Genomic DNA, 12536 nt, shown 5'->3' with positions numbered 1-12536 from the left:
CTGCATGGTAATCACGAGTATTTAAAGAGCAGCGTGTAATGTGGGTGGGATTCGCCCGGAGGGTCAGCACAGCCCCGTTCTGAGAATAATTAGCTCTGAATGACAAACTGAATTGCTTGATTAGCTGCCTTAATTACTAGCATTTACATGTGCAGCGCAGGACGCTCGCTACGCTTGCTTTAATTAGCAGACATCTTTGTGCATGTGCAGTGCATGCGAGACGGTAAATTGAATTGTCTAAAACAATGTGCTTAGGTAGCAACAGTCATGGCATCTCAAAGAGACTTCACAGGCTTTTGTTTCTTTGCCAAGGGATGATGAAAGACTTTGAAAGCAAATGCTTTGCGAATAGTGTGTTTTTTTTTGGGTTTGTTTTTTTTTGACCAGTCAAATCTACTTTTCAGATTTCTGTTGATTGGGTGAGATACTGCTACACAGATGTTTAATCTATTAGTGTCTGAAAGGAACATCCAGAAAGATTGATGTTAGCGTCAAGGTTCAGGTCGAGATGTTCTCGGATCGTACAAGAGATAGACTGGAGGTAGAGTGCCAAAGAATCTAAAGAGAGAAGTGGAGTAATGAGTAGGAGTGAGTAAGATAGAGAAAAGAGAAGAGCCAAACTGGACAAGTCTGATGTTTTCAGTGTTGCCGAAGCTGGAAAAGCCTGAAGGCTGGTTTTTCAAGCTCAATTTAGCATCAACAAACTGCAGCCTTTACTGTGCTATCAGAGCGGCCAGAGAGGGAGAGAGGGGGGGGGGAGAGAGAGAGAGAGAGGGGAGAGATATGGGGGCTTTTTCGACTATCCTCTTCTCGCTCTCTCGATTCGCTATCTACGTCTTCCTGTTCTCTATCTCGCTTCTTTCTCTATCTCTCTCTCTTTTTTTTTTTCTCTTTTTCTCTCTCTCTCTCTCTCTCTCTCTCTCTCTCTTCTTATTTCTCTCTTCCTCTCGCTCTCTCTCGTCCTCTCTCTCTTTCTCTCTCTCTCTTCTTATTTCTCTCTCTCTCTCTCTCTTTTCCCCTCCCTCTTCGGACAGAAAGATTGGAGCAGATGCACAAGTGGTTTTAGGATAAAAAAGTACCTGTGAGATTAAGATCAGTTACATTTTCAGTTCCACATTCCAGAATTGAGTCATAATCTGATCTAATCATAATCTCCCACATTCCTGTCACACATGGTAATGAAAACTATTTCCTCGCCACTCAAACCATCCTCTTCGGTGCGTTGAGACACACGTCCAGTTCCAGGATGAGTCATAACATTTTGACTGAAACTAATTGCCCTAATGGAGAATCAGAAATCATTCATTTTCTTTTTTTCTTTTTTCGAATTCATTTGCTTTTTTCTAATTTTTCATAGCCACTTCCTGTTTGTGAAGCTCGACATCCTTGTGCATTTATAGTCCTGGGTGTTATACATTGTGTGTATGTGAATGACTAAGTGAACTTGGCTTATGTGTTACCTTATATTTATACCCCTGTGAAACAGGATGTCATGGATGAACAATTTCCTGTTCTTTGTCACTCAGGTGTATTAAAAAAGGTATAAATGGGAATATATTCAAATATATTTTACTCAGATGTGAATTCTCATATCATATAATAATTGGGTCATACATATTTGAGTATTTTTGCACTGTATATACACTACACTATATACATATTTTATTGTCTTAGAATTAATAGCACCATAACCATGACACTGAACAAAATGAACTGTGACTGGTTGCTTTACATGTCAGTCAGACGCCGTCTTGGGCGGTCCATCGCCAATAAAAGCTGCTATGAAGTCCAGACCTTATGATGTCAGTCTGAGGGTTTATACCCCAGAAAACACTGGGGAAAGCCCTTAGAGATGTGAATTCTGACACTCCAGTTCATAATTGCTCTTGGCTAGAGATATATACAGGGCTGCTTTTAATCCTGCTTGCAAAATCCTGCTGTATTTTGCACTATGACCCTAACCAAGCAGTTACAATAGCCAGGATTCTGTAAAATCATTATACAGCACAGCACATATGCACATTCATGGTCCGGGTCAGAGATAAACACTAATCCATCACTTAGACATCAATCCATCACAGGGCGTACATATATATGCACATATTTAATGGCTTATTAACACTAATTTAGAATCGCCAGTCGTCGTCGTCGTCCCCCCCACACACACACACAGCTAAACATGCACACACACCTACACATGCACACACACCTACACTCGTGCACACACACACACCACACCTTTTAATCTTACTGTGGAATCCTACTGCACCCAAATTTTATTCAAACCCATTTTATTAATACACGTGAGACACACGTGTGAAAACTGAACCAATATCATAGCAAACAATGATCTGGATTAAAAGGCAGTGCTGGCGGTCTCCGATTGTATGCATGACAAGATGCCAAGACTGAATCCATATCTGAATTAGAAACACATGTGCGGCTTAACATGCCCTGCAAAGGGCTACTCTGGTAGCTGTAATTGACTGTAGCTCCATAAACCTCCGTTTCACCTCAGTCAACACCGACTCACACGCCGTTCTTGTTAAATCGGTGTCCTCGCTGGGGAAAGTGCTATTTCGATCCCGTCGCCCAGCGCTTTCCGAGGGCCTGACTCCGGCTCTGCCATTTATCTCCCTTTCTCTTTCATCAATTTGAGATTAAGCTCATTTCTTTTTCCAGCAAGCTTTAATTCACCTCTGCAGGATGCACACCGCAAACACAGCATGTTTTAGCTTCATCTTTGCTAGCATGCGGGAAACGATACAGTATGTCTGAATATTTCACTTTTGTGATGTGAATGTTTATATTCCGATGTGTTATGTCAGGTTGGAATGATTCAGTAACATTTAAGGTGATAGATATGGGTGGGATGAGAAAAGTGATTGGAGGCAAATGTGTGTGTGGGAAAGTAAACCACGCAGTCTGGCACATTCTGAACACTGCCATCGCTACATTCCGAGGCTGTGAGAACGAACTCACACACACACACACCTTCACGGAAGCCAAACCCTGTTTGCGTTCACGGGCGCAGACGATTCATTTCATTCAGCAGCGATTGTGTTTTCGGACACACAGAACACACACAGTTAGTCCATGCATAGTTTTGAGGACTTAAAGGTGGATCTGCTTTCAGAACATACCGAGCAGAGTTGAAGTATTATCGGAATGCTGAAATCATTTGAGCAGGACAGGAAGTCCAGGTGTGACCGTCCAGCCTCAGGTGGATTAATAGACTGAAATGGCAGATGACTGGAAGCCAGTCTGTCCAGTGCACACCTGTCTCAAGAGTTAACATTGTCCTGCTCTATTAACACGCTCATACCGGTGCTGAGGTAACACTAATGGAATTTAAACCTGAGGAACAAGCGTTAATAACATGTTATCACACCCACGCACACAAGGATGTGTGCATTCGCAGAAACCAAAAGAGACACTTCTACATAAATACACACCCTTCAAAACAGACAGGAAGAATTCTGCAAATTGAGAAGGTCATGTTGTTCTTTAGTAGATCAGCAAATGAAACAAAATGATTTTTTTTTTAATCATTATATAAATTGCAGCTTAAATATTTTAGGGAATTGTAGACATTTTCTAGCATTTTCTGGAATTTTAGAAATTTTCTTATCTCGTTTATACTGATTTCTTTTATTTGATGGATGTTTGGTACAATTTCCATGTTACTTTTCAATGTTCAAATACATTTTCTCTAGTTTTCTATTCTATTTGTGTTAAACAGTTTTTCCGTGAAATTCAAAGACGCTTTTCATTTCCAAGATTGAAAAGCTTATATATATGGTGAGGAGCGATTGCATGAGGACTGACATTTGACCTCTTCATTAACAAAAATATCAGGAGCGAAGGCAGGTCAGGGCTGTAATTTACCCACAGATCTCAGCACATACCCCAGAGACATCCTTCTGCATTTTAATACGCTGCCTCTATCAATCTATTACAATAACTGTTACTCGGGGCAAATAAAATCATTCACACACACACACACACACACACACACACACACACACACACACACACACACACACACACACACGATGACCAAAGTCCTAAAAGCACACAAAGCCAAATTCACATATGAACAGATACAAACATAAACACGGGCACACAACAGATGCTAAGTGCTCTCTCTCTCTCTCTCTCTCTCTCTCTCTCTCTCTCTCTCTCTCTCTCTCTCTCTCTCTCTCTCTCTCTCTCTACCTGGAGATAAACAGGCTACATAATCCCCAGCTGCTGTTGATTATTTACTCAGCGACTCGTGAACAGGGGGCAAAGATGACACGATCTCTTCCTTTATAAAGTCTCGACAAACCCTGCCATGCTAGAAAGGTCAGTGTAAATATTAGTGCAGCCACTGTGGAAAGATTCCAATGGCTACTTTAAAGCCCAAGCCAAACTTTACTCTACCAGTTTTAGTCCACAAATGTCTACTTGTTTGGAGATGATATTTATGGGATCGTGTGGAAGGAACATATATAAATAAATGACACAAGGCATAAATCCTGTCTACACACATCATCCACCCTGATATTACTGCAGATCTAATCCAATTATATATCAGGCACATGGATTCCTAGTACTTGGTTTTGTGCAGTCATGCTATTAAAGAGCTTCACGGATTTGGTTGAGTATCTTGAGAATAAACTTCCAGCCCTGACGTGGTCCGGGCCCCAGGTCATCCTAAACACCATCATGCTGGGGTCAGAGGTCATTTCTGATCTCATCCAGCTCTGATCCATAGAACCTAGACTTTCTCTGCGTGACACACCTTTTCCCGCAGGTGTCCCCGCCTCAGGGGTCATCTCCAGTTCCTCTTCATTTCTCATCTGTCCATCAAAACCTGCCACTTCGTTCTGTCACTTACTTTAAACTCACATAAAAATCTCTTTATCTGTCCAGACATGCATCGAGCTAAAAGCAGACTCCTTCCCAAATACATCATCGGGTGTCATTGCTACCTCAACAGCTATTACTCTAGAAGGAAATGAAGCAGCAACGCTTCATTTAAAGAGCATGACTTGGTGAAAGAGGAGCCCATGAAAACACTGCACACAAAGCACACGGCGCTGTCTGTGAGCCTCTAACAGCCACTGGGGCTTATTTTAGGATGATGGGTTGCTGAATGTTTACACTTCTGAGTCTTTTTGAGACTTCAACGTTGTGAAAATGTGGAACATCTTTCAGTGAATGTCATGCATATGTATTTATACACACGTACACACATGTACGTTGAGCCAGACACCTGAATGATGCCAAGTGTTCACTTGGCCAGATCAACTGTTTAAGTTTTTTTTCCTGCTTTGTTTACTTTCTATTTCATCAAAATAATAAATTTTTTTCTCATATTTATCATCATGCACCACACAGATGATATCAGGTAGATTGAATTTAGATTAAATGTAAACCTTAAATTTTGGATTTTTTTTTTTTATCTTTCTTTTAAAGGATTTTTTAAAATGATATTTTTATTATTTTGATAATAAGGTTTGCTTCTTTTTAGATTTTTTTTTTCCTATCAAATTTTTCAAGACACATTCATGTTCAATTAATTATAGAGGATATTATGATGTCTAGAAATGGGCTGAAGAACGGTTTGTCTTATGTTTGTTTGCTCCTGACGAGGAATAAAAGATTAATCAACATAGATTCTGCACTGTTTTTACTTGGTAAGACTTCATTTTATTAGGAAATTAATGGATTAAATTCGATTGTTAAATATTATTAAATAATAAGGATGTTGAATCTCCTTCTATGTCTATTTTTAAATAACGCAAATGCATGTGATTTTTGCTTCTATTCCATTCTTTTCTTGAGCAAAAAAAAAACGTAAACAGTAAAGTGTGTAAATTACATTATTTCACAGATATTGTTAAATTTGTAGAATTGTCTAAAATTTGGTTGGTAATTCCTTCATATTTTGTAAGAGTGAGGAAATTGTATGTTTCCCACATTGAAGTTGTTTTAACTGTCTGAGATAACATTTCTCTCTCTATCATTATAACCTCCTGAGGAGGCTCTGGTTGTCAGTGAAAACGCAGTAGCGTGCCAGAACTAATGCTTACGGCAACCACAAGAAAGCCACACAGCCATAAGAGAGGAAGAGGCACAGCTCATTTCCAGCTGCGCTTGCTCTCGGCAGGTCTCACCTTCAGCTAAATACGACCCAACAAAAACACACACACTGGATGAAAATCTCTGTAAATCTCGACATGAGGAAGACGTCGGATTCGAAACCAAAGCTCGCCACCTACCTCGCCGTTCCCACAGCAATGCACATACTATCAACATTATGTCACTCTTCCTTTCGAATACGCTTTCCTCAAACCCGAAAGCTACAGATGTGTAATATATGTCCTGTATAGATCATGTTAGGCCTAGCAGTAATGACAACATAACCCTACACTATGGAGTGAATTTAAAAGGCATGCAGTGGGTCCAAGGCATATGGAAATAAACTTTAGCAGAAGTGGAAGCCATTTGTTCTTTGAGAAGGTTCCAGAAAAAAAAAAAGCTAGACAAACCAATAAAATCCAATTACTAAGACTTTTCTTTTTTTTTTTTCCAAGGATCAAAAGTTGTTGTTGGGGAGCCCTTTTTTAATATGCGGGTAACAAATAGACGAAAAGAAAGGAAAAGATTGTGGGCTGAAGTAGCTGTTGCAAACCTCAAACTTTAATTCTGACACAGACTGGGAGTTTGTAGTGGGTGTGTTAAAAACACACAACCGTGACGGGCCCGTAGGTAGGTGTTTTTTGTTTTTTTTTCTCATTCTATACGTTGCTAGTTCTTTTTTAATTCACTCCACCCTGTGCATATTTAGGACAGATCCAGAATCTGAGCCTAATGAATGCAATTATGAAAGGAGTCACTAAACACGAGGAAAATGAAGCGGAGCGTGTGTGTGTGTGTGTGTGTGTGTGTGTGTGTGTGTGTGGGTGTGGTGGGGCACAGAAGTGAGAAGCATGACGTAATGCAGCAGGCCTTGCATGTGCTGATAGGCGTTATCGCCTTCTCGTGTGTTGGCAGAAGGAAACAGTGCTGGAGATGACAAGTCAGGACCAGGGCGTAAACGTACTGTACTGTAGGTCTGCATGTGCACTAGTAGAGGATTTTCTCTCAGTGTTATCAGAGACGGTGAATAATCTGGACACTACAACAAATTAGACATGCTGTCTTTCATCACCATTTCCTACTGCTTTAAACTGTACGGCTACATTCGATACCACGAATGCCACGAGCAACCCTTTAATCGAGATTCTAAAACATTAGATGCAGGTCAAGTGCTTTCTTTCGGAATCAAAGATGCAGATGAATTAGCAGACACGAAAAAGGGGAGCATCTGAACATCAAATAACTTTAAGTGGCCACTTCCTTCCACTTGTAATCCCAGATTATCTGGATGATAATCTGAGCCTTCGGCAGAGGGCCTACTCTACTGTATGTCTGCCCTCAGACAATCTTGCCAGCTCCCAAAATGCAATGCTACAGAAGCCAAACCAGAAAAGTAATCACTTTAAACAGTTCACAAACCTTCACTTCATCAGGATGATTTATCTGGCAAGCTGGAAGTCATGCTGCATAGAGAAAGAGAGAGGGCCAATGGGGAAATAAAGCAGACAAAAAAAAGGGTAGTGTGGTGTAAAATCTGCATCAGCATACAGTACACACTCACTCACACACACATACACACATAGACATATTTACTCAGCTCATATACCACACACACTCACAGCAATCAGCTCACAACACACTTATTTTCCATTTCCTTTCTAAAAAAAAAGCCTTTGCTCTCCGAGTATTTACCATGTGGTCAAGCACCAAATTAGAACCTCAGTATACCTCGTATCTATCGCAGGTACCAATTAAACACCAAACCGCAAAGTTTACAGAGCCAAAAGAAGAAGAAAAAAGCAACAAGATCATTTCTGTTTTCTTTTTTGACTGATACACATAGGAGATTTGTTTTGGGGTTTTTTTTTGGGGGGGGGGCAAATACACAGAGCAGGAAGCACCGTGCGAGCCGCTTTAATTGCTTTTTTTCCTTGGCGTCGTCACAGCTCATAAAACGTCCTCATCTTAGAAGAAATGCCTAGTAAAAAATTCATGCCAGAATAAAATGGGTATGACTTTGTTAAAGTGTAAAGGGCTCATGCAGCATTTCTGTGGCACAGCCTGCCACCGTGGACGCTTTCTTCTGTGGGGGGGCGATAACTGCTTGAACCAACATGAGCTTTACAAGCTTTGCATGCACTGGGTGACTTGCATTTGCATGACCACCAGAATAGTCTTTTTTTCTGTTGTGTCTCTTTATGCAACTGAAAATATAACCTCATCAGTGTGAACCAGTCTCTCTATTTCTCTGGAGTAATCAATCATCTTCTTACCACCAATGTAGGGATTCACACATGAGGTCAGGGATTACATTGAAATTTTCCCTAAGCTTGCTTTTTTCACTGCATCTCTCCTTCACACACACACACACACACACATACACACAGGTTTGAGTCTCATTACATTGATGCTCTTGGCAGTGTGACTGCAGAGGAAATGATTGAACAGAGATGGGGAGGAGATTTCCGTGACCCCTCCTCACCCTCCTCGACTCCCCAAACACACACACACACACTCACACATGAGTGGTCAGGCTCAACACTGCAGGATGGCTGCGTCAACCCTCTCCTCTCCTTTCTCCTTCCCTTCACACACGTGCATACACACAACCTCCTCATGCATAATTCATGAGCAAGGCAGGGAGCTGTAGAGGAGAACCCCGGCGCTCCAAACACCGTGCAATACACAGCTGCAGCCTACGACACACACACACGTGCACACACACTTCACACTTCACACACCTTCTTCTGCTGCAATCTCACTGCAGTCCTCGAAATACAGCCTTCGACATCTCTCTGGTTCTCTTTCTACGGCTCTTTCGTTACGAACTCCAGCCTTCGGTAAAGTGATTGAATTAAAAAAACGGATGATATTTGCACTAGTGACTAGTGACATAACTATTTTCTCAGCACATACAACACTCTTATCTACAGATGTTTTCAGAGTGGCTGACACACTAGCTTTGGAGATGCTCAGATAAGATATGCTTTAAAGAAAGAAAAAAAAACCTTCGTATTCCTCATTACATCTACTATACTCTGGTTCTCAGAAGTCACATGACTACTGCAGGCGTTAATTCAATACTCGCTCCGATGCTGCCAGAGTTCTTCTTTTCCTCAACACACTGATACAAGATGTGGGCTGTGTTTATTAATTACATATGATTTCTATCAAATTTTACAGCCTGTGTGTAGTCCTTTGGGCACTACAGTACATTCGCAGCTTCTGCTTTCGTACTCCTACAAGCACAACTTGTGGAAACGTTTCCTCGACTAAACTTAGACACAACACAATCCTCATTTCTGGTGAATAATATCCATTTATTGTCCATCTGTGTGCATGAATACACATATATATGAGTGTGTGTATGGCCTACACTACAAATGACTGTATTTTAATTGCTGCCTTGTAGTAGATATATTTTGTCTCGGAATGAGACACTTGTACAACCACGACTGCTGCTGATTTTAGAAGTTTTACAGCAGCAAGCAACTTAATCAGTCTGTGGTCTGTGTTATTGACTTTGCTAAAGCAACGAGCAACCACAACAGACACAGTGACTTCAGGGACAGCATGAAATTTTACCTCCAGAAACCCAGCTTTTTTTATTTTCTTCACTAAAACAAAATGATAGACAAGATTTGGGTAGAACAGAGCCACCACTTGAGCTCCAGTATGAGAACCTAGACCCAGATCTACAGCTCTGTTCTCTGGATAGTTCAGAAGAAGAAGTAAATATAAAAAAAAAATTATTATTCGAGATGGTCTGATGTTTTTCACAATGAGCGAACGAATGAACGAATGAATGAATGAAAATTCTTCATTCAGACAAAGAACAATAATATGCTTCAGAAAACAAGTGGACTGAGATATCATCCAAAATTCAGGTTTAAATCATGTTCATAAAATATAATCCACATTTGTCCCCCCTTTAATTTCTTGGAAATTATCCCATTAGATATTAATGAAAATGACCAAAGCCAGCTGGCACGCCACCTAAGATCACCATCAAATCATTATTAAATATGCACATGTTAAATGAGCGGAATAAGACTCTTTTATATTTTATTTATTTATTTATTTATTTTTGCGGTGCCTTCTACTTTACGCAGTTGACGCTTCTTGGGGGTAGTTTCTATGGAAACGTCATTGCCTGCTACGATATGCGTCCATATTTAATTGGTTTTAATCACTTTAAGCCACATTTCCAACACTACAAATGTCCGAAACAGATCAATAGATCACAATCCTTCTTTTTCATGGCTTTTTTATTTGAACGAGAGACAGTGTTGTAGTAATTAATCTGCTTTTTGTGCTGACAAATTGCCAGCAATCACAACTAGCTATCAGATACTTTATATTTTATTTTGCGCATAACTACTCATTGGTATATCGTATCGACACCAGGGCTCTGAGTTTAGATAGAATAGATTAGTTTTAGTAAAACTTCCTCATATTAATAAATATAGATGCCTGTATGACGATTTAATCATTAGCTAGAATTACCTGATCACCTTGCTAAGTGATGCTCTCCGTCTCTCTGTCTCTCTCTGTCTCTCTCTCTCTCTCTGTCTCTCTGTATCTGTCTCTCTGTCTCTCCGTCTCTCTCTCTCTCTCTCTCTCTCTCTCTCTCTCTCTCTCTCTCTCTCTCTGTCTCTCTGTCTCTCTGTCTCTCTCTCTGTATCTCTCTCTCTCTCTCTCTCTCTCTCTCTCTCTCTCTCTCTCTCTCTCTCTCTCTCTCTCTCTCTCTCTCTCTCTGTGTGTGTGTGTGTGTGTGTATAATATGCATATATGTGTATATATATATAATTAGACATTATTTGTTCTAGACAAATCCAGGACAGGTTTGTTTTGGGTTGATAAAAGACTCACTGAAGTCAGATTATCGATCATTGTGCAAACTCAAGTCAATATCCTGTCACTTAAGTCTTTTTAAGTCGTTACTGATATCCGACCTCGTTGATTACATCACTGGGGACCTCAACAATGAATACAACAATGTGTCACGTTTTATGTCACTAACACACTGAGTGCATTTTTAAGTGCATTTACTGATCTATGGCAAATCAGATGATCTATAAGAAATTGCGGGGAAAACGACAAAGAAGAAGAAAAAGAAGAAGACTCCAATTAGTTTCTTACCGGCCACCGTGTATCTGTCCATGTAATTGAGTACGTTGCCGAAGCTGAGGATCCCGGCGGCGGTTGCGGGAGTGCGGCACCGCATCAGCGCGGCGCGGAATTTCTGGCCCGGTCTGCATGCGCGCAGCTCCGGATTTGCCTTCAGCGCGGCGCTCATGCTGCCCGAGAGCGTGCGCACCTCCGCCGCCGAGCCGCTGCAGCCTTCCAGCTCGCATCCGTCGCTTTCCACGCACATCTTGTCACACGAATGATCCAGCGCTGAAGATCTGACTGACAGTCTCTCAGGTACGAAGAGGTGTCTCGTACAAGACGGAAGAAAGCAGCGTTTTCGAGGAACTTAATTTTATTATATATGTATATATAATTATTTTTTTTTAAATCAAACTCAGCAATCGAGATGCAAAAAAGTGCTAACGTCGGAGTGGATAAGTCAGGGGTATGAATTCGGCTCGCCGAGCTTGGTTCATGTTTCACCGTCAAATGCAGTGACAACCTCGCGCTCCTCCAGGCGGTTTTGCTTCGCGCTGTCATACACGGAGAAGGCGGCGTCGCTGTGCGTGAAACTCCGCCTCTCCGTACGGTGGCTAAGGCACCTGAAGTGTCTAGAGAATGTGGAGAATGTCTGCCTCATACACAAGAATGTGTTTTTTTCCCCCATAAGTTTGAACAGGAAGTGTAACGTTAATGTCCTAGACACAAACATCTAGCTTGTACTTACTACTTATTTGCCATCTTTATCAGGAACATTTCCGATTTTTTTTCATAAAGTGCTTTAGATCAAGTTTTTTTTTCATACATTCATTCATTTTCAGTGATGGTTTTATCACTATCTCACTGAACACAGCTTGAAATTTGGATGCCAACCTACTCTCTGATATTTGGGGCAAACTAGACAAGCCAGTCAACCTACTGGTATGTTTTCTGGGAGGTGGAATGAAACCAGAGAACCCACTGGACACACACATGGAAAAACATGTGAAAATCTGGACAGTAAACGATAGTCCAGACCTAATCAATTTGGGATCCTGGAGCTGTGAGACAGCTCAGCTACACAATGCTTCAATATTCCTCCATTTATTCAATTTTATTAAGTTAAATCTTTTGCTTTGTCATTATCTCTCTCTTCGTAATATTATCCTCCTTTTCACTTTCGCCTCTCCATGATACAATAAAAATGCCATTCCCTCAACAGCTACATCAGCTAACGTTCTTGCCTTCGTCTAGCAAACTAATATAACTTGCAGCATTATGATTAAGTTGATTTT

The 12536-nt window shown here is 40.9% G+C and overlaps 1 protein-coding gene across 1 annotated transcript in view; it reads right to left on the bottom strand.

Moving 5' to 3' along the window:
• The window catches only part of spns2 (spinster homolog 2 (Drosophila)), a 65767-nt gene extending 53987 nt beyond the window's left edge, over positions 1-11780 (bottom strand). Inside the window, exon 1 of the mRNA XM_027165445.2 lies at positions 11272-11780. Coding sequence (XP_027021246.1) covers positions 11272-11506 — 235 coding nt within the window. The 5' untranslated portion in view covers positions 11507-11780. The remainder of the gene's footprint in view (positions 1-11271) is intronic.
• Positions 11781-12536: the final 756 nt, after the last annotated feature.

This window comes from Tachysurus fulvidraco, chromosome 26, assembly GCF_022655615.1.
Source record: "Tachysurus fulvidraco isolate hzauxx_2018 chromosome 26, HZAU_PFXX_2.0, whole genome shotgun sequence".
In the NCBI taxonomy this organism is placed as follows: Eukaryota; Metazoa; Chordata; class Actinopteri; order Siluriformes; family Bagridae; genus Tachysurus; species Tachysurus fulvidraco.
Note: the sequence above shows the minus strand (reverse complement) of the source record. Positions and strands in the feature narration are given on the sequence as shown.